This window comes from Periophthalmus magnuspinnatus, chromosome 17 (assembly GCF_009829125.3).
Source record: "Periophthalmus magnuspinnatus isolate fPerMag1 chromosome 17, fPerMag1.2.pri, whole genome shotgun sequence".
In the NCBI taxonomy this organism is placed as follows: Eukaryota; Metazoa; Chordata; class Actinopteri; order Gobiiformes; family Gobiidae; genus Periophthalmus; species Periophthalmus magnuspinnatus.
In genome coordinates this window covers 12,434,847-12,454,834 of record NC_047142.1, presented here as the reverse complement: position 1 = coordinate 12,454,834, position 19,988 = coordinate 12,434,847, and the positions used below count along the sequence as shown (strand labels likewise).

The 19,988-nt window shown below is 41.0% G+C and overlaps 1 protein-coding gene across 1 annotated transcript in view; it reads left to right on the top strand.

Annotated features, from left to right (window-relative positions):
- Positions 1-19,732, top strand: part of LOC117384720 (vasoactive intestinal polypeptide receptor 2-like) — a 35,370-nt gene extending 15,638 nt beyond the window's left edge. Inside the window, exons 3-13 of the mRNA XM_055228368.1 lie at positions 4,077-4,187; positions 6,251-6,342; positions 9,137-9,234; positions 9,548-9,680; positions 9,752-9,902; positions 9,977-10,037; positions 14,934-15,003; positions 16,965-17,056; positions 18,127-18,256; positions 18,391-18,432; positions 19,320-19,732. Of these exons, the coding sequence (XP_055084343.1) occupies positions 4,077-4,187; positions 6,251-6,342; positions 9,137-9,234; positions 9,548-9,680; positions 9,752-9,902; positions 9,977-10,037; positions 14,934-15,003; positions 16,965-17,056; positions 18,127-18,256; positions 18,391-18,432; positions 19,320-19,478 (1,139 nt within the window). The 3' untranslated portion in view covers positions 19,479-19,732. The remainder of the gene's footprint in view (positions 1-4,076; positions 4,188-6,250; positions 6,343-9,136; positions 9,235-9,547; positions 9,681-9,751; positions 9,903-9,976; positions 10,038-14,933; positions 15,004-16,964; positions 17,057-18,126; positions 18,257-18,390; positions 18,433-19,319) is intronic.
- Positions 19,733-19,988: the final 256 nt, after the last annotated feature.

Below are 19,988 nucleotides of genomic sequence, written 5' to 3'. Positions count from 1 at the left end.
CCCTCACATCACACGTGTGATGTGAATTTGAGCTGTGTAGACCAATGCATGTGCGTGTCAGAAATTTTTTTATGATTTTTTTTTTGTATTTGCGCCCCTGGTGGCCAACCGTGGAAAATGACTCATGGCCATAATGTAATTTTTTGTTTCTTCTGATGCCACTGATTTATTCCCCGAATTTCGTAGGAATCCGATAATGTTGCCGTTTCACCCCTATTGTAGAGGGCGCTATAGTGTTCATTTTTATTACAATTAATAATCCATTTTATTAATACCCTCATATCACACGTGTGATGTGAATTTGAGCTGTGTAGACCAATGCATGTGCGTGTCAGACATTTTTAAATGATTTTTTTTGGAGTCTTTGCGCCCCTGGTGGCCAAGTGTGAAAAATGACCCATGGCCATAATGTAATTTTTTGTTTCTTCTGAGACCATAAATTGATTCCCCAAATTTCATAGGAATTGGATAATGTTGGCATTTCACCTCTATGGTAGGGGGCGCTATAGTGTTCATTTTGATTAAAATTAATATTGCATTCCATTCAAGGCCCAATCTTGCATATGTGATGTGAATGTGAGCTCTGTAGGGCAATGCCTGTGGTCGCGAGAGGACATAGAAAAAACAGGAAACGAAGGCATATTTTGGTGGCGGCGTACGGGCGAACCGTGTGGGATTTGGAGAAAACGTGGATAAGTTATGAAAACCCATGTGTGTGGATGTGGCATGTGAAATCTGAGCTCATTTGGACCAAAAACCTGAGACTAGTAGCGTTTTGAAAACACGCTGCGAATGAAGTGGTGAATTTTTTATCCAAAATGGCCGACTTCCTGTCTGTCATAGGGCAGTACTTCAATTCATATTTATGCTTGTCCCCCCATTCTCTATCACTGTTCTGATTTTAGTGTGTGTTTTCCAAAATAAACCAGGCTCCTCTCCCATAGGGGTAAATTTTTAGGTGGCGCCGTCGAGTCAGGGGGCATAGGACATTTTCCCGACACCAATTTTATGACATTTTTCGCCGAGCCGGTCGATTCTATACCCCCATGTGAGACTTTTTGTGAATGTTCAGGGGGTGAAAAATGCGATTGTTTTGGCGGAAAAACGAAGAACAATGTTAATATGCAGTGTGGCCCTGAGCTGTGTGGCCCTGACTCTACATGAGAGGGGTCTGTGGCTTTGCACCGGCAACCGTGTACATAATACAGGTATGGTGTAATGGACTTTTTTGACCCTTTTAATGCCCACAATTATCTCCCCAAGTTTCATGCCAATCGGACAAAGTTGTGTATTTTACCAATACTGTAGGGGGCGCTATAGTGTTCATTTAGATAACAATTAATAGTGCATTCTATTAATACCCTCACATCACATGTGTGATGTGAATTTGAGCTGTGTAGACCAATGCATGTGCGTGTCAGAAATTTTTTTATGATTTTTTTTTTTAGTATTTGCGCCCCTGGTGGCCAACCGTGGAAAATGACTCATAGCCATAATGTAATTTTTTGTTTCTTCTGATGCCACTGATTTATTCCCGAAAATTTCGTAGGAATCCGATAATATTAGCGTTTCACCCCTATGATAGGGGGCGCTATAGTGTTCATTTTTATTACAATTAATAAACCATTTTATTAATACCCTCACATCACATGTGTGATGTGATTTGAGCTGTGTAGACCAATGCATGTGCGTGTCAGACATTTTTAAATGATTTTTTTTGGAGTCTTTGCGCCCCTGGTGGCCAAGTGTGAAAAATGACCTATGCCCGTAATATTATTTTTTGGTCCACGTCATGCCCCCAATTTATTCCCCGAATTTCGTAGGAATCCGATAATGTTTGCGTTTCACCCCTATGGTAGGGGGCGCTATAGTGTTCATTTTGATTAAAATTAATATTGCATTCCATTCATGCCCCAATCTCGCATATGTGATGTGAATGTGAGCTCTGTAGGGCAATGCCTGTGGTCGTGAGAGGACATCGAAAAAACAGGAAACGAAGGCGTATTTCGGTGGCGGCGTACGGGCGAACCGTGTGGAATTCGGAGAAAACGTGGATAACTTCTGAAAACCCATGTGTCTGGATGTGGCATGTGAAATCTGAGCTCATTTGGACCAAAAACCTGAGACTAGTAGGGTTTTGAAAATACGCAACGAAAAATTTGGCGAATTTTCGATTCAATATAGCCGACTTCCTGTCCGTCCTAGGGCCGCACTATGATTGGCTTTTTTGCTTGTCTCCATGAGCTCTATCACTGGTGTGAATTTCGTCAAGCTAGGGCGAAAAATGCGTGTCGGCTCCCAATTCATTTCAAAATTTTGAATTTTCTAGGTGGCGCTGTCGAGCCGGTGTGCTTCGGACATTGTCGCGATGCCAATTTTATGAAATTTTTCACCAAGCCGGTCGATCCTATATATATATGTGGGACTTTTCGTCGACGTTCAGGGGGTGAAAAATGCGATCCTTTTAGCGGAAAAATAATAATAATAATAAGAAGAAGAAGAAACCCAGGAAGAACAATGCCCCTCGCCATCACTTCGTGAGTGGCGAGGGCCAATAATGCAATAATATATAACATTTTTCCAGACGCTCAAAGTCACGTTACAATTTCGTGCGGTATTCATTCATTCCACACTCAGTGATAGCAAACTATTATTGTAGTCATAGCTGCCCTGGGGGAGAATGATGGACACGAGGCTGCCAATCTGTGCCATCGGCTCCTCCTACCGCCACAAACACTCACACACACACCATATTCATACTAGGCAATGTGGGTGAAGTGTCTTGCCTGTGGACACAACAACAGTTTTATGCCACTGCTGCCCCATTGTGGCACCCGATATTCCCAGCTGTCTTCTATCCAAGTACTTATCAGGCATAGCCCTGATTAGCTTCTGAGATTTGATGAGATCAGGCTTTGACAAGTAGGTTTGGCCACATTTGTTAAGGTGAAATATTAAACAAAAAATGCTTTATTGTAGTTGTAGTTTTTGTCAGCTGAAAGAAGTGAATCCAAAAATTGGGGTAGACTAGGTGAGACAGGTAAGTGGCTGATGGAAAGGAGGCAGGATAGGTGGGGAGAGGAGGGATGGGGTAGAGTGCAAAGGGGCCCAGGAGGGGGGCAGCAGGTCAGTGGAGGAGTTAGTGGAGTTTTCAAGATGGCTGTTGGCACAAATTCCATATTATGTAATATGATAAACAAGTATAAAATTAGATTCCCCTCAAAACATTGTTCTTATACTGGCTGTCACCTCATCTGGAAAATAAAAATCTGTATTGACATATTGGCCAAACTTTCATTTCCCCTGTACATGGGCCTAATATCAAATTATTTACACTAGTTACACTTGTGTTGTGATAGTGCTTTGAAGGGGGAGTCACTTAACTTTGTTCTTACAAATATAATGTGGCCTGAATAGCAATTAAAATAATCTTGCCATCCCCAGATCTGACTGCACTTTGCTGTGAAACTGTGGTTTTCTGAAGGTTATTTTTTAGGTCGATAGCGTCCTGTAGGTTAAACCTTACATATGTATATGAGTCTTTTTTTTTTTGGAAACAATCACTTTAGACATGATTACCAGAAAGAAACATAGGCAGCATGAGTGGGGTACTCAGATTCAACTCAAGTACTCAATGTGAAATAAAGGTCAAATTAAGCGTCCCCTTCACAGCCCAGTTCATGTCACCACTGTCGGCCAATCACAGCGTTCACCTATTGACAATATAATGTACATTTATCAGTTCATCTTCTTCTAACATAATTTAAACTATTGGACACTACCAAGCCCTGGGGCCTAAACATGTCCGCCCAGTCAATGGGCTGAGCTCAGTGGCACATGTCTCTAGATTAGACTCTTCTTCGACGTGAGTGCATATAAGGAACACTTTTATTATTTATTGTCCAATATTATATTAACCAATGTAGAGACCAGGGTGGTCATCTGGACATGTTTTTGTGATCAAGAAGTTTCAGCTCCATTCAGAAACCATTTTTAATTGACAGTTGATAATCCAGTTCGATGGTAGAAATGATCATGACGTAATAGTTTTTGTGTTTGTGTGTGTGCGTTAGGAGCCATCTGCCGAGGCGTGTGGGACAGTGTGGCCTGCTGGGACAGAGCAGAAGTGGGACAGACTGTGGTGATTCCCTGTCCTCGGGCACTCAGGACATTCTTCAGCAGAAATGGTACGGGACATGACACGTATGTTATGCTCACAGCGTTCTAACTATCTATGGTTCAAGAACTGAGCTGGAGGGCAGGTCATAATCCTGTTGAAGAATTTGCTGTTAAACTGTCAAAATGTAGATGTTTGACCTGGTACACAGTAGGGTTTACTGATTTGGGAAAATATTCAATTGTGATTTTCTAATAAGCTTTGGGATTGCTATTAAATGTGTGATTTGTTTTAATAACAGGATTCTGTTCACATTTTAAATGAGTCCAGATGAACTGACAAACAAATACAAGAATCACATGTCGGAACATGTTTTTGAGAAAAGTTTAAAGAAATAATTAATCAGCCTCAAAGATGTGAATGTTGTCATTTGAAGAGAATTTGTGGACCAAATCTGTAGCCATTAAAAATCTGGTTAAATGTTTGTAGAACAGGGAACCTCTCATAGTCATATAGTCCTCTGCCCTCCGTCTGAAATTATGACATCGTCAAAGTCTGGATGTGAATACAGCCGTTTCACACTGGAGTATAGAGTTTGAGAGGGGGTAGTTATGTCCTGGTTCAGATCTGGGGCTAAATGTTCCATCAGCAGTTCAATCTGAATCCTGTTCTCTGGAGCTGAGCCCAGCCCACACTTGGATAGACTTTGGTCATTATGCTTCATTCTGGGACAGCATCTCCAAACTTTGTTTGCGTGCGTGGGTGAAGAACTGGCCTGCTGCTTATCCAATTATTTCACCAAATTGACACAGTGATTCACCAAAATATGTTTGACTTGATTTTATTGTGATTGTCTGATTTTCTGCCCTATAATTACTGTTCTGACATTTTGGTTCAATCTTATTTTTATTCCTGCCTAATCTCTATAAATAAGTACAGGTTTCTTAAGCCTGAAACACACTAGAGGATATTTAGTATGATTTTGAGGAGACATACTTGTACTTATGGCAAACAATGATTGGTCATGATACTCCTCATTAGGGATGCACCATCAAATGTCATCATCGATACTGAAAAAAATTGCTGTATCAAGTATCAGTTCGATGATAAGGTGATACCCTGGTTGGGCCTTTAATTGCGTGTAAAGTAACTGTAAATAACATTTGAACGTCTCATAATGTTTGAACTTTTATTCAAACAAAGTTTTCAGTTGTTATTTGAAGTATAAATAACAGTTGCCTAACACAGTTGGCTCTCGTGTAATAAGTTAACTGTGTTTTAAGGAAATACGTGCCATTTTCTGTTCCTATACTGGTATTAAATCCAAAGTATTAGTATCGGAACAGGAAAAGTTGGATTGGTGCATCTTTACTCCTCATGTCTGTGATTCTGTTGACTGTAACAGACTCGTTACCTCCAGCTCACACCTGTGGCCGCTCACAAACAGCTCTTCATCCTACCTTCCTTTTATTTCCTTTTTATTGTACATGTGAGCGTATGCGCATGTAAGGCCAGCTCATGCTGTGTTCTATCTTTCTGGCATGTGACACATTTTGGAGCCCTCTTTGTGCTGCAAACTGTGTTTGAAAATGTCAAGTGTGTGGTCTGGCTGTGCTTCATCAGTGTGAGATAAATCATAGTTGCAGAATGTCCTTATGCCTGTGGTCTTTGTACCGTGTCTTAAAAACATAGCTTTTAAAATCCACTTTACATTCAAAGTGGTGCATTCACAGTTTGTCCTGGTTTGATTCTTGTTTTAGCCCAGTTAGTCTTGTTGTAGACTGTTCTAGTCCAGGTTTAGCCCTGGTCCAGTCCCCGTCTAGTTCCAGGTTTAGACCCAGGTTAGTACCAATTATAATGTGGTGCATTTGTAAACTTGTAAATTTATTATGAAAAAGGAGAAGGCCTGGAGCGAGTTAGCTGGAGTTAAGTGACTTCAGTTCTTGGTTATCAAATTCAGCCTTACTCAAGATTTTGTAGGGAGTATTGGGGTATTATATATTATACTGTATATATGAACCATCAAAACATCAAAGCTCAAGATCCCCTCAAATGTCTCAACATTAGGCCCACAGACAGAACCCTCTACTTCTACAGGGACAACCTGCTTATAGTACATTCTTTTGTTTCCAGGGAACATCAGCCGGAGGTGCACGTCAGAGGGATGGTCCGAGGTGTTCCCAAACATCTCGGCTGTATGTGGAGTGGACACCAGTCAGGACCAGGTACACCTCTGCTCCCACTGTTATTACACCACAGGTCAAACTTTGGCCACACCCTCTTATTCAATGTTTTTTCTTTATGTTTACTACTCTCTGTATTCTATATACATACAGAAGACATCAAATGTGTGACACAACACGTGGAATTATGCAGCAAAGGAAAAAAGTTAAATAACTTAACTTTTATTTATTTATTTATTTATGTTTTATATTCAAATGCTCAAAGTGTCCACTGCTTCTTTTGTCGACAGCACTGCAAACCTTTGTCCTTCTCTCAGTGAGCTTCTCCTGAAATGGTTTTCACTTCACAGCTGTGCCATGCCAGGGTCAGGAAATACTAAGAGTTCAAAGCAGAGGGTTGTATTTTTAAAATCTAAAATAAGTTTTCAGTTATTTTGAGTTTATGTGAATGACACATTCCATATGTGCCATTCATAGTTGTGATATCTTCACTGAGAATCTACAATGTAAATAATCATGGAAATGAACCCAAATGAAAAAGCGTTCATACTTTTGACTGTAACCGTGCTTACAGACTGTGGGTGGAAGGCAGTTTGAACTTAAGTTCAGACCAGTAGGGGGCAGTGCACGAGAGCCACAGTGCTACAGTAGCGAGACTGCTCCCTGCTGAGCCTCATTAGCAGAGCAGTGTGAGTCCGTAAAGGCCAGTGGTCTCACAGTGGGCTGACCTGACAGACTGTTATCTCGGCTTTCCTCCCCCTCCAGAGGTTTCTGGATTTACAATAGAATCTCATCTCTCCCTACGTTTATACTAATCTAGATACTCATCTGAACAAATGTATCGATACAAAAAAAGTCACATTCACAGGACAGAAATTAACTTTTCCTAAATAGCTTTAGATCTTCAGCTGTATCAGAACAAGTATAAGACACATAAGACTATTGATTACACAGATGTAACATCACATGATAATGTTGAAAATCATATTCTATTGTCTAAATAAAGAGTGTTTTATTATCCTTGTGTTTTTGGAATCAGTATCGAGTCTATTTCTTAGCATCAACATTTAAAATTTGATTAGATTAATTAAAGTTTAAAATTTTAGTATCGTGACAACACTAGTGTATATCTATTTCCAACATTTTTATTTGAGGATGTATAAAACCATACCCACCTGTCTGCAGAATAGACCGGAGGAAATCAAACCTACAGATGAGTACCGGGCAAACACTCTCTAGAGAAGATAATAAGACCGTTTTAAATGGTTAGGTCTACACAACATCAGTCTGTTCAGTTTACAGCAGTACTAGACTGTGGTGGGGACGATTCAGGATGTAGGACTGAATACAGTTACAATGTAATGAAATTTAAAAAATATATATATTCCTATTTAGATAAGAATATAGCATTTAGATTTAAATATATCGTTTTTTAAACTTTTTAAAAATTATAACTGTAGTTTAACACAATCGAGAGTTTGATTTCATATATTTACCCTAAATAAATCCATATGTTTGAATATTTGTGTTACATTTATAACATGTACATTAAATGCACATTCAGGCTGCAGTGGACTGTCTCTGGCTCTGGTGTGATCAGGCTGTTAGTACTGTCACATTTTTGTGATGCATTTGTCCAGGCTCCAAACTCCAGACTAAACTGAGGCAAAGGACAGTTATAGAGACAGAGGAGGGACAGTGTGGTGCCTGCTCCAGCCTTGGGTGTCACTGCTTCTAATTGTGTGAGAGCAGAGGGTGAGCTGCGGTCAGCCCTTTGTCCATGTGCAGTTCACTGAAGTGCTCCATCCAAACCCACCGCTCTCATCCCCCTCCCTCTGCTGCTCTGGGCCGGTCCAGACCCCTCTCCTGCCCTGACCGAAACGAGTACCCCCTCTCTAACCCTCAGACCAAACCAGACCCACTCTTCTGCCCTGGGACCAGACCAGACCCCCTCTCTCGTTCTGGGACCAGACCCCCTCTCCTATCCTGGGACCAGACGAGTCCAGACCAGACCACATACTCTCACCTGCCCTGACCCAGAGGAGTCTACCCCTCTCCCGCCTTGGGACTAGACCAGACCGACTCTCCTGCCTTGGGACTGTACCTGACCATACTCCCTCACCTGGACCAGGCCGAGGCTCACAGATCAGGTTAAGGTTTGACCCCAGTACTGGTCTGGCACCTCACAGACACCAGGGCAAAGGGGACTGTGATGTTTGCTGTGTCTGTCTTCATCAGTTCTCAGGACAGTGGGTGGACATTATATTTGACATCTTCACATGAGATACTCATACTCATACTCATACTGAAACTAAACATCAGGGGCTGATCACATCCAGGATTACACTAAGTCCTGCCTTATCTAATAATATTTATTTCAGAAAAAACAACATCTTTTCACATGTTTTGCCAATCAGATTGTTATTATGTCATTTGCATAGAAGATTTGATGACAAATGAAACCTGTAATCCCCACCGCTGGTGAAACCCTGACATGCTCATATTTGTACAATATACACTGCCTGGCCAAAAAAACAGTCGCCACCAAAAAAAGGTCACACACTCTAATATTTCATTGGCCTCCCTTTAGCTTTGACTCTGTGGTGTGAAAATGATGTCTCATTCTCCCTAAACCCCTCTTTTACAATTTGAGCCCGATGAATCCTGGCATTGTCATATTGGAATATGCCCGTTCCATCAGGGAAGAAAAAATCCATTAATGCTATAACCTGGTCATTCAGTATATTCAGGTGTCAACTTTTTTTTGGCCGGGCAGTGTATATAGTATGTGAGTTCTAATGGGTACATAAAGGGCCCATACACACATGTGTTTCAGCTGCTATTCTACGTGTTGGTGCAAGCTTTGTACACTGTGGGCCACAGCCTGTCCCTCCTCGCGCTGACCACCGGGAGCGCCATCCTCTGCCTCTGCAGGTTAGCCTCTCCACACACACTGCTGAACACTACATGTGACACTGTAGTCCATAGGCCTACACGGTCCTCAGGGATCCTCAACCTTTAGGGGTCCCCATTCACCAGGCCAGGGCCCAGAACCAGGCACCAGGCCATCTGCTACTGGGCCCCAGAGGAAAATATTATATATCTTTAAGAGTTTAACTTATTTTTTCAGTCTACCACATGTGTATGTTTTACTCTGACAGTTTAGTGCCTGAGGCCTGCTGCTCTACTTCACAATATCTTGCTCATGCTTGTTTTGTGAGTTGATGAGGACAGTCCTGTGTCTTAGGAGGCTGCACTGCACCAGGAACTCCATCCACCTGAACCTGTTCCTTAGCTTCATCTTCAGAGCTGTGGCTGTGCTTCTCAAAGACCAGGTGCTCTTCAGCAGGGATGTCCAGTGCTCTCCACATGGCTCTCTGGTGAGACACTACATGATGATCTGAATACCCATAGAGACCTGAACCTTTGAACCTGTATGTGCCTGTTTCAGGTGGGCTGCAGGGCCAGTCTGGTGATCCTCCAATATTTTGTCATGGCTAACTTCTCGTGGCTGCTAGTGGAGGGACTGTACCTTCACACGCTGCTCCTGGTCATCTTCTCAGATAACCGACACCTTCGGGCCTACTTGTTCATCGGCTGGGGTCAGTCCTCCATCAAGTGTCTCATGTGTGCGAAGATCTCTACTCTGATGGTTCGTGTTCCTCTGTGTCTGCAGGAGCTCCCTGTGTGCTGGTGTGTGTGTGGGCTCTGTCCAGACTCTACCTGGAGGACACTGGGTGAGTGAATTAACCACCGTAAATATGAATTTCAGCCGCACTCCCTCAGATCAGTGGTGCTGTCTGCAGGGTAGGGTGAAATCATTCTATAAGATCTTTACTTACTTCAAATACTTATCTTACACTGTACATCCAGTTAGATTCAAGAAAAAAAAGATGACATCAGCATAAAACTAGACATATTTTTTTGTCACATCACATTTTAAAGAGGAAGTATTTTACTTTTATGGCGTATTAAGTGCTAACATGGAGCATATTTAGATCATCATGTTACCTTTGATTGTTTTGAAAATGTTATATCCGGAAACAATGTATTCATATATTTTATAAGTTTCAATGTTTTTTTGACACTCCTTTTGCTCCCACGCAAAGTCACTCGTCCTTCACACCACTATCACAACACAGTCAGCATGCGCCTAATGAAACCACTGCACATCGCATTAGGTTTGTGAGGTGGCTGTGTACAATTTTGTATCATGCTTTTGTATATTCATGGAAATTGTCATGTGGGAAAATGGATGGCATAGGCTTGTGGGTGGAGCATTGTGAAGAATCTTACAGCTAAGTATAAGGAGGGTTTGAATAGGGCCAGGGAGAGTATTACTCAGACAATCATGGATGACTTCTGCAGGCATGTTTTTGATGTGAGAACAATGCTACAACATGGCAGACAGCTTAAGAAACTCTATTTTGAATGACACCCCCCTTTAAAATTAAACTTAGCTTATTTTATAGCAAAAGAAAATTCAATTGCTGTGTTTTCCAGACTATAAGTCGCTCCAGAGTATGAGTCAAACCAGCAAAAAAAATAGTAATAATGAAGGGAAAAAAATATATAAGTCGCATTTTTTTTAGGAAATTTATTTTACAAAATCCAAGACCAAGAACAGACATTTTATCTTTCAAGGGAAGTTATAACAATAAAATAGAGCACAACAGGCTAAATAGTAGTATAGCACAGTTAACGTAACACATAGACAACGAACTCTCTGGTATGTTTACGTAAGATATTAACAGTTAATCAGATACGCTACTCTAACGTAACATATGTGGCTTAACCACAAACACGAGACAGGAGAGTTCTTTTCACTGATGTTTACTGTGGTCTTACTTCTTCATCACAGTTCACACTGTAGAACTAGCAAAATATAACATAAGCTCTGGCTCATATCACATAGACACACAAAACTGCAAATGAACACATGGAAAATATACATACCACTTTGGACTGCGAGTACACAAACTGATGAACCGAAAACTTGATATTTTACTTCTCAATTGTTTCATAAATAGTGGTCTGTCGGGTAAGACTTGGCATTAACGTAAAAGGCTGAACTGGAAAACAGGAAGTAGATTTCATGACCCTAAACTACATTTATGATAAACTAAACATTTACAATATTGTTCCAAATGAAAAATTATCTCCTTTATGGTCTTATAAATGAAGGAGAAATAAATAAGGGGAAATTAAATATGAAATGTATAAAAGATAACAAGTCAATAAAAATTTTCTTACAGGTATTACAAACACACCAGCGCCATCTAGTGGTCAAACAAGTGAACTTTAACAGATATAATCAACCATTCCATAACATATACAGTTGCTTGCAAAAGTATTTATCTCCCTAGAACTTTTTCACATATTGTCACGTCACAACCACAAATTTAAATACATTTTCTTAGCATTTTATGTGAATGAGCAACACAAAATGGCACACAAGTGTGAAGTGGAAGGAAATATTTTACAAGATTTCCATTTTTTTTTTTATATAAAATACTTAAAATTGCAGTGTGCAAAAGTATTCCCCTTTTTCTTGAATGCAACCAATTGCTTTTAGAAGTTGCCTGGTGATTTTTGAAAGATTGAATGTTGACCTAAGGACTAAAAAGAGTCCACCTGTGTGTAATCTTATCTCAGTATAAATGCAGCTGTGCTGTGACGGCCACAGAAGTTTAAGAGAGTGTTGGGGAGCAAACCACAAAATGAAGTCAAAGGAGCACACCAAACAGGTCAGAGAAAAAGTTGTGTTGAAGTTTAAAGCGGGGCTTGGATCTAAAAAAGATTTCCCAAGTGTTGAACATCTCAAGGAGAAATTGAAAGAGTATGGCACAACTGCAAACCTACTCAGGCATGGCCGTCCACCAAAACTTACAGAATGAACAAGAAGCACACTCATCAGAGATGCAGCCAGGAGGCCCAGGGTGACTCTGGAAGAGCTGCAGAGATCCACAGCTCAGGTGGGGGAACTGTTCACAGGACAACTTAGTCGTGCACTACACAAATTTGGTCTTTATGGAAGAGTGGCAAGAAGAAAGCCATTGTTGAAAACCATCCATAAGAAGTCTCATTTACAGTTCACTAGAAGTCATTTGGACACAGCAAATGTGTGGCAGAAGACGCTCTGGTCTGATGACACCAAAATTGAACTTTTTGGCCTAAAAGCAAAACGCTACGTGTGGAGGAAAACTAACACTGCACATCACTCTGAACACACCATCCCCACAGTCAAACACGGTGGTGGCAGCATCATGATGTGGAGGGGCTTTTCTTCAGCTGGAGCAGGGAAGATGGTCAGAGTTGATGAGAAGATGGATGGAGCTAAATACAGGGTAATCTTGGAAGAAAACCTGTTGGAGTCTGCAAAAGACTTGAGACTGTGGCGGAGGTTCACCTTCCAGCAGGACAACGATCCTAAACATAAAACCAAAGCGACAATGGAATAGTTTAAAGCAAAACATATTCATGTGTTAGAATGGCCCAGTCAAAGTCCGGACCTAAATCTGTGGCCAGATCTGAAAACTGCAGTTCACAAACGTTTCCATCAAATCTGACAGAGCTTGACTGTTTTGCCAGGAAGAATGGGCAAAAATTTCGGTGTGTAAAGCTGGTGGAGACATACCCCAAAAGACTTGCAGCTGTAATTGCAGCAAAAGGCGGTTCCACAAAGTATTGACTTAGGGGGGCTGGATGCTTTTGCACACTGCACTTTTCAGTTGTTTTTTTTTGTTTTTGTTTTTTTTTATCTTGAAATGATTTATAATTTTCTTTCTATTTAAGACTTATGTACCATTTTATGTTACTTATTCACATAAAATGCAAATTAAAAAATATTAAAATTTGTGGTTGTGACTAAAAAGTGAATACTTTTGCAAGCCGCCCTGATAATTAAAGCATAAAAAGCAAGCTAACAAGTTTACTCTCGATCTCACTAAATCCATTGAATTCTTCATTTTCGGTGTCGCTTCTGAACAACTCTGCCTGCTTCAGAAATGGATGAAGTGTCGTTTCCACGTGGCTGCCATACTGGTAAACAAGTATGGTATCTGGTCTTCACTCCTAGATCCATGCGTACATCTTCGAGCCATGTTTAGAGGTGAATGAGTTCACATGTTCACATTCCGGTATGGAGATTTATACATCCAACTTTCTGTAAATGGTAAATCTCCTGTTAAGAGGATGGGAGACAAGATACGTTAAAGAGGCAATCTACAGAGAACTATAAATACATATGAATGCCGTTGTGCGGGATTCTTCTCGTATTGGCTTAGAGATACCCAGCCTTCTCTCTGTAATTGGCATATACTCTGTTTTTGTAATAAATATCATTACACTATCAGAGCGTTTGTCTTTTGGGACCGCAGGACAAGCTTTAAAGGTGAGCTGTGTGGAAATTTAACCACACAAGCCCAGAGTGCCCTCACACAGTTGTCAGTGTGACAATAATGAAGATGTGAAATTATATATTTTAGTAATTTTACATATAAGTCACATCTGAATATGAATGAAATGAACTATGAAACAAAGTGTGACTTATAGTCTGGAAAATACATTATGTGAACTGGGCAACGTTTCTTAAAGTTAATACATCAAACCACACGTCCAAGTAACTCCACTGAAACTAATACACCATAGTAAGAAGTATTTGTTTTTGCTTATGACCATTGAAGGTGACAGTTAACCTAACGTGTGAACTGTCACCTGAGCATCTTTTGCATAATTAGCTATGCTCAATATCTATTTGACAGACTTCAGTTTTCTTCTGTCTAGGACAACTGAGGGATACACGGACATATTATTTTCCAAAACCAAAACACCATCAACCAGATGTGTTGACATTTTGAAACTGGCTTTATATAGAATCACAATTAATGTCAGAGTAGGTGGGTGTTTTGCAGCTTATGAGAATAAACGATGCAATGAACATTCATTTCAAAACAAAATGGGATTTGACTCTGCCAGGGCAGCGAGAAGTTGAAATAGATTTGACTTACCAGGATACAGCCTGTTTTGCCATTTTCTTACCCAAACCACATCTCTCAAATATAGGCCCTATCTATGGAATACAGTTCTATGTGTTCTTAGTATAAGGCGCCATTATGTTCTATGTTTGGATGTGTTTCCAAACTGGACTGCATTTTACTTTATGGCCCGACCAATATGGATTTTTTTGGGGTCATTTACGGGGCCTGTAAATTGGATTAAATGGCTGTAATATGGAGAGTCTAAACTCTACAACAAGGACTATTTGTCTAGATTTTGGCTGATAACCGAGATGTCTCTATGTGTCCATAACCACTGACAATATCAGCCAGCCGGTATATTGGTTGGGCCCTTCTGTGCATATGTTTATCTGCTTAGGCTGATGTATAGGCACGATAGGCAAACACGTTCTAGACAGGCAGATAGAAACTGTAACCGTTATATCAACGTCAAACAAACTCATGTTTCTGGAGTGGCCCAGTATGGCAGAGTGGTTAACACTATTTAGAACCTCTCTTTAGTGTTTGAGGAAGTCTCCATAACCTTTGTAATGAAAGCTCTATGTGTGATCTCCAAAGGGCAGCGTGCTGTTTGATTGGCCTGATGAAAGCTGTGTCTATGCTGTGCTTGTGCAGGTGCTGGGAGACCAACGACCACCCCATCCCCCACTGGCTCATCAACGGCCCCATCAGCTTGTCCGTCCTGGTGTGTACAGGAGCGGGGGGTTAGATTTGGGGGTCTGTGCATATTAGGTCTGACATCACATCATTCAAACACGTCTTTGAGCGTAGAATCATATGGAGGCAACACTGGTACAGCAGGTTAAATGAATTGTATGTAGCCTGCACACTTAGTGTTTTTAAAAAGCTACAATCACGTCCGAACCTGGGTTGCCAGTGCCTTAACTTGCAGGTAAAAGACAGTAGTTGAGTTGGTAGTGTTTGTCCACTGATCTGAAGGCTGGTGGTTCAAATCCTGCTCCTACAGACGAATGCTATCCACTTAACCAGCACCCTTAACACACTGCATACACTGTCTGCGTACACTGCTGTATGAATGTGTGTCCCAGGGTGCTCCAGTGTGTCCCAGTGTGTCCCTGTGTGTCCCAGTGTATTAGATATGTGTCTTTTAAACAGACCAGTGAGTTACTATGGAAACTGTCCTGAACAGTACACCAAATTAACAATTATTTTAGTCCACCAATTATTTCAATTGAACACTGAATGAACCTGATAAAGGTCAGAATATACTGACTGAAGGCTTCCTGATGGGGAATATTTACGAATACAGTGTATTATTGATGCTGCTTTTCTTATGTTTTGCCATTTTCATTGTCTTTGTTATAACATTTCTTTTGGTATGTGTTTTAGAGATTACATATTGATATCTTCAATGACAAATTTGATATCAGTGAAAAGACAAGACCTCAGATGGGTTTTTTCAGAGATGATGTCATCCTTTTCAAAAGGAAAATTCACAATTGTTGAACCTGATCTCTATTAGTGACTAGACCCAAGAGCTCACTGTGCTATAGCAAAAATCTCCATTTTAACAATATGAATTGCTGCCTCTATGTCTATTAAATATTAATGACCTATAGAATTCCTTGACGTCACCTGAAACTCAGCAATTGGCTGAAAAAATCCATCACTGACCATCATTAGTTTGATTATCTGACTTTATTTACTTTTGCCCAATAGCAGTTTCTTTTTTCCCTGTAAAAGGAGTGTGCTGGTGCCTGTGCTGAGTGTGTAGTGTCATTAGTGAAGTGTCTCCACAGAGAGGACGCTCACTGCAGCAGCCTCAGTGTGAGCACAGCTTTAAAGGTCCACTCTCATGCATTATTCAGGCCGTGTGAAGCACATATGGACACAAGCATCTGGATACTTCAAGATAAACATGCATCCATACTGTGTTAGGGCTTGCATCTCCACAAATCTGACTCTTATTTGGCCTGAAGGAGGGACTCTTCCTGCTTGTTTCCATGGAAATGTTGTTCCTTTGGCTATAATATTCCAAAGTATGGCATTATCAATCTCCAAGAAGAATGCTCCAAAGTATGGTTTTCTATTTTCATGGAATCATGCAGATGATGTACCATCTCCAGAAAGTTACACAGTATTTCTTTAAAAACACAAAAGCTTACATCTTTACCCGATAGCTGTCAATATTAGTACAGAAACAAAACGTACAGATGTATTTCTTAACTCATCACAAAACTGAATATGTGTTTTTATTTTTCCAGTTACTAAAGTAAGTCTTAGCATGAATAAAAACATAATGGTCCTGGAACCTACCTCTGGACCAGATCTGATACCAGTATTGTACTGGTGCATCACTAATCAAAAGGTGGGACCAAGAATTGTGAGAAACACTACATATCACATTACACATACTGAAATGAACGTTAAACAGTACTTAAACATGGTTAATGAATCCTTTTGAGCAAAAGGATTCATAAAGAGAGTGACAAAATCAAACATCTCCCACCACAAGTGAGTTTAGAGCTTCAATAATTCTGCAAAAATGTGTGTGATGTTTCTGAGTTACTGCTATTTTACTTTTCTTTCCTTATTTTAACCCTTTGAGAATGGTTTCCTGTAGGACGCCCCCTCCCACACACACCTGTGCATCTCCATGACTTCATCTCCTGTGTTTTGGTCCAGGTGAACTTCTTCCTCTTCATCAGGATTGTGCGTGTGCTGATGCAGAAGCTCCGAGGTGCAGACATTGGAGGACATGACCAATCTCAGTACAGGTGCAACATGTGACACTGTGCTCCAACTAAATGTACACTACTAAATTGTTAAGTTGGCAACACTGTAGCAAAAAGAGACACATGGGATTAAACACTGCAAAGCCACAATATGCAACTTTTTACCTAAGAAATAGACTACAATAAAAACATGTTTATTTGTTGTTGTTTTTTTCATTTCTATTGCTCTGAAAAACATCTCTACTGTGAGTGGGCTTGCATCTCCACAAACCTGACTCTTTTATGGCCTGGAGGGGGGCCTCTTCCTTAGCCTGATCTAACAGGGTTACCTAAAGTTTACATGTGTTTTAATGGCACAAACAGGGCTGCTGTAGATCTTCATGAGTCTCTGTGCGTGCATGTGCAGAAAATTTTGATTAAAGTGTATTTAGAGATCCCAACCAAGTCTTCAACTCTCTTCCCTTTTTAGTATCTGTCTGTTTTGTTTTGAGTGTGATTTTCCATGGAATCCTGGCTGTGTGAGCCCTCGCTCTGGATTGGGTGGCTGTTTTTCCCACCTGACCAAATCCACCTGCAGCCTCCCCTATTTAAGGAGATTCAACACACCCGTTCATGTCTGCTGGCCTTTGTGGCCAGTCTGCCATTTTGCGTCTGTGTCTCATTCCGTTAGTCACTCATTTGTCTCTGTGTCTAACTTTGTGTGTGAGAGAGACAAGTTTTTGTGTCTTTTATTTTGTCACTTGTTTTAATAGACTTAAGTGACCAGTTTTTTGAGACACACTAAACTTGTTATCTGTTAAAACTGTTATTTTTGGTTTCTTAGTTTAGGTTCTTTTGTTTATACATTTGTGTAAATACTTTAGACATTTTAGACTTTTGTTACTTTGCCTTTTGGGTGGGACATAACACTGTGAGCTCACTCACTATGGGTTACCCACACTGATACTTTTTTTGAATACCCCTCTTTTGAACACAGCAACCACAAAACTGATGCACAAGGGTGAAGCAAACATGAATCGTATCATATAAGTTAATCCATGCACCAGAATCGTAGCTTTTTGTATATAGGTGTGGTGTTCTCATCTGGTAAAGAGGTGCTTTCTGTGTTTCAGGAGACTGGCCAAGTCCACCCTCCTCCTCATCCCTCTGTTTGGAGTTCACTACATTGTCTTTGTGTCTCTGAGCGAGTCAGTGGCCGAGAGGTCCAAGATCTTCTTTGACCTGGCCCTTGGGTCTTTCCAGGTACTCCCTCCCTGAAGTAATCACTCATGTTCAGACACATGTGATCCTTAGATACTCCTTCATGGTCAGTGGTGGAGTGGTTTTAGGTACTCCATCATGTTGTGGTGTAATGTTCTCACTGGTTCTGTTTACAGGGTTTGGTGGTGGCCATCTTGTACTGCTTCCTTAACTCTGAGGTCAGTCCTGATAAACTTGTAGATTCTATATTCACTCTATTTTTCTCTATATTTATATGCACAGTATCACACTTGCTGTCCAGAGCAGAGTTCAGAACACTTTTGTTCAGTCTACAGCAGATCAGAAAGCCACAAAATTGCAAACTGGGGCTAAGAAACATTTACCATCTCAGAAATGTCAACTCATTTACTTAAAGGTGCTCTATTCACCACATGCTTGCTCCATGGAGAATGTTACCCTGAATATTCCACAGTATGGTATTAAACCATACCATTATTTATTTCTATGGGGACAAGCAGGAAACTGGAGAAGTGATCTGCTCACAATAATAACATGAGTTAGTTTGCAAGGATACAATTGTGGAACATTCCAGGCAAAGCAAAAAGACCTTAGTGGAGATAAGCAGTAACACCAAAAAAAAAATTATACTGTGCACCTTTAAAGCTATTTATTTTATACAGGTTAGCATTGCTCACAAGCTATTTGTGGCAAAAAGACCATCATTTGTGTCTAAAATGGAACACCTCTTAACATCTCTGTGTGCATGTAAACCTAGTGATGTAATGGTCTGCTGCTGACTCTGATGCTGACCCCTGCCTATACTCTGACCCCTGACTCTGCTGCTGACCCCTGCCTGTTATCTGACCCCTGACTGTGTTGCCAATTGTGATTCCTCAATTTGAGTCAGTACTGAATTTGTGTGAAAATTCTTCTCATGATCAAAGAATGTTTTAACTGTTTCTGGTGAGTAAATAAAAAAAAAGTAGTTCAGCTAATGATTGGCTCTGCTGTTGACCTCTGAATGACCCCTGACTCTGTTGACCTCTGACTCTGCTGACCCCTGACTCTGCTGCTAACGTTTACTGACCCCTTCTTCCTGCTGCAGGTCCAGATGGAGCTGAGGAGGACCTGGAGGAGCCTCTGTCTGAACTGTGCCCTGACCAGAGACCTGCCCCTGACCCACACTGTGTTCAGAACCACCTCTGGACACATGGTCCACCTCCAGCACGACCAGCGCACCCAGTGTGAGAGTACCCCACTGTGACCCAAAGAGTGCCCTACTGTGACCCCTGAGAGTACCCCAATGCAACCCCACTGTGACCCAGAGAGTACTCCACGGTGATCCCACTGTGACCCAGAGAGTACTGCAATGTGACCCAGAGAGTACCCTAATGTGTTCCTGTTAGAACCCTGCTGTGACCCAGAGAGTAAAACGATCTCACTGTGAGCCCGTTCGGACCCAGAGAGTACCCCAATGTAACCTTGATCGTGCCTCTCTGTGACTCCAGAAGAACCTCGCTGTGACACAGAGAGTACCCCGCAATGAGACAAAGATGATAAAAAGTGTTAGAGAAATAGAAGTGCGCTGTAGAGAGTTGTGTGTCATGTGTAATACTTTTAAATGTTGTTGGACGTTTGCAGCAGTTGGGCAGATCATCAGTCTCTGTCAATCTACTGCTTTGATCTCGGGCTGATATAAAAAAGTTGATTTCAAGCCAAATCCTTCAGCAGTTAAACTTTTTGTATCAGAAATCATTCACTTAGTTTTTTGCTC